We start from the raw sequence: 630 nt of genomic DNA, 5'->3' as shown, positions 1-630 counted from the left end.
CCCTCCCTAGCCCCTCCCAGCCCCTCCCCGGGGCCCCCCAGTCCCTCCCCAGTATGTCCCAGTGCCCCCAGCCCCTCTCCAACGGGTCCCAGCCCCTCCCTAGCCCCTCCCAGCCCCTCCCCGGGGCCCCCCAGTCCCTCCCCAGTATGTCCCAGTGCCCCCAGCCCCTCTCCAACGGGTCCCAGCCCCTCCCTAGCCCCTCCCAGCCCCTCCCCGGGGCCCCCCAGTCCCTCCCCAGTATGTCCCAGTGCCCCCAGCCCCTCTCCAACGGGTCCCAGCCCCTCCCTAGCCCCTCCCAGCCCCTCCCCGGGGCCCCCCAGTCCCTCCCCAGTATGTCCCAGTGCCCCCAGCCCCTCTCCAACGGGTCCCAGCCCCTCCCTAGCCCCTCCCAGCCCCTCCCCGGGGACCCCCAGTCCCTCCCCAGTATGTCCCAGTGTTCCCAGCTCCTCTCCAACAGGTCCCAGTCCCTCCCCAGTATGTCCCAGTACACCCAGCCCCTCTCCAACGGGTCCCAGCCCCTCCCCAGGGACTCCCAGTTCCTCCCCAGTATGTCCCAATGCCCCCAGCCCTTCTCTGATGGGTCCCAGGCACTCCCTGTCCCTCCCTAGTATGTCCCAGTACCCCCAGCCC

At 71.7% G+C, this 630-nt stretch overlaps 1 protein-coding gene across 1 annotated transcript; it reads left to right on the top strand.

The window, feature by feature from the left end:
* Positions 1-238: 238 nt before the first annotated feature.
* LOC104084194 (vegetative cell wall protein gp1-like) lies at positions 239-423 on the top strand (the record flags this gene model as incomplete). The annotated part of the gene is made up of 1 exon (XM_009587937.1): positions 239-423. A coding segment is annotated over one exon (185 nt), but the record flags the coding sequence as incomplete, so codon positions are not given.
* Positions 424-630: the final 207 nt, after the last annotated feature.

This window comes from Fulmarus glacialis, unplaced genomic scaffold (assembly GCF_000690835.1).
Source record: "Fulmarus glacialis isolate BGI_N327 unplaced genomic scaffold, ASM69083v1 scaffold20251, whole genome shotgun sequence".
In the NCBI taxonomy this organism is placed as follows: Eukaryota; Metazoa; Chordata; class Aves; order Procellariiformes; family Procellariidae; genus Fulmarus; species Fulmarus glacialis.
Note: the sequence above shows the minus strand (reverse complement) of the source record. Positions and strands in the feature narration are given on the sequence as shown.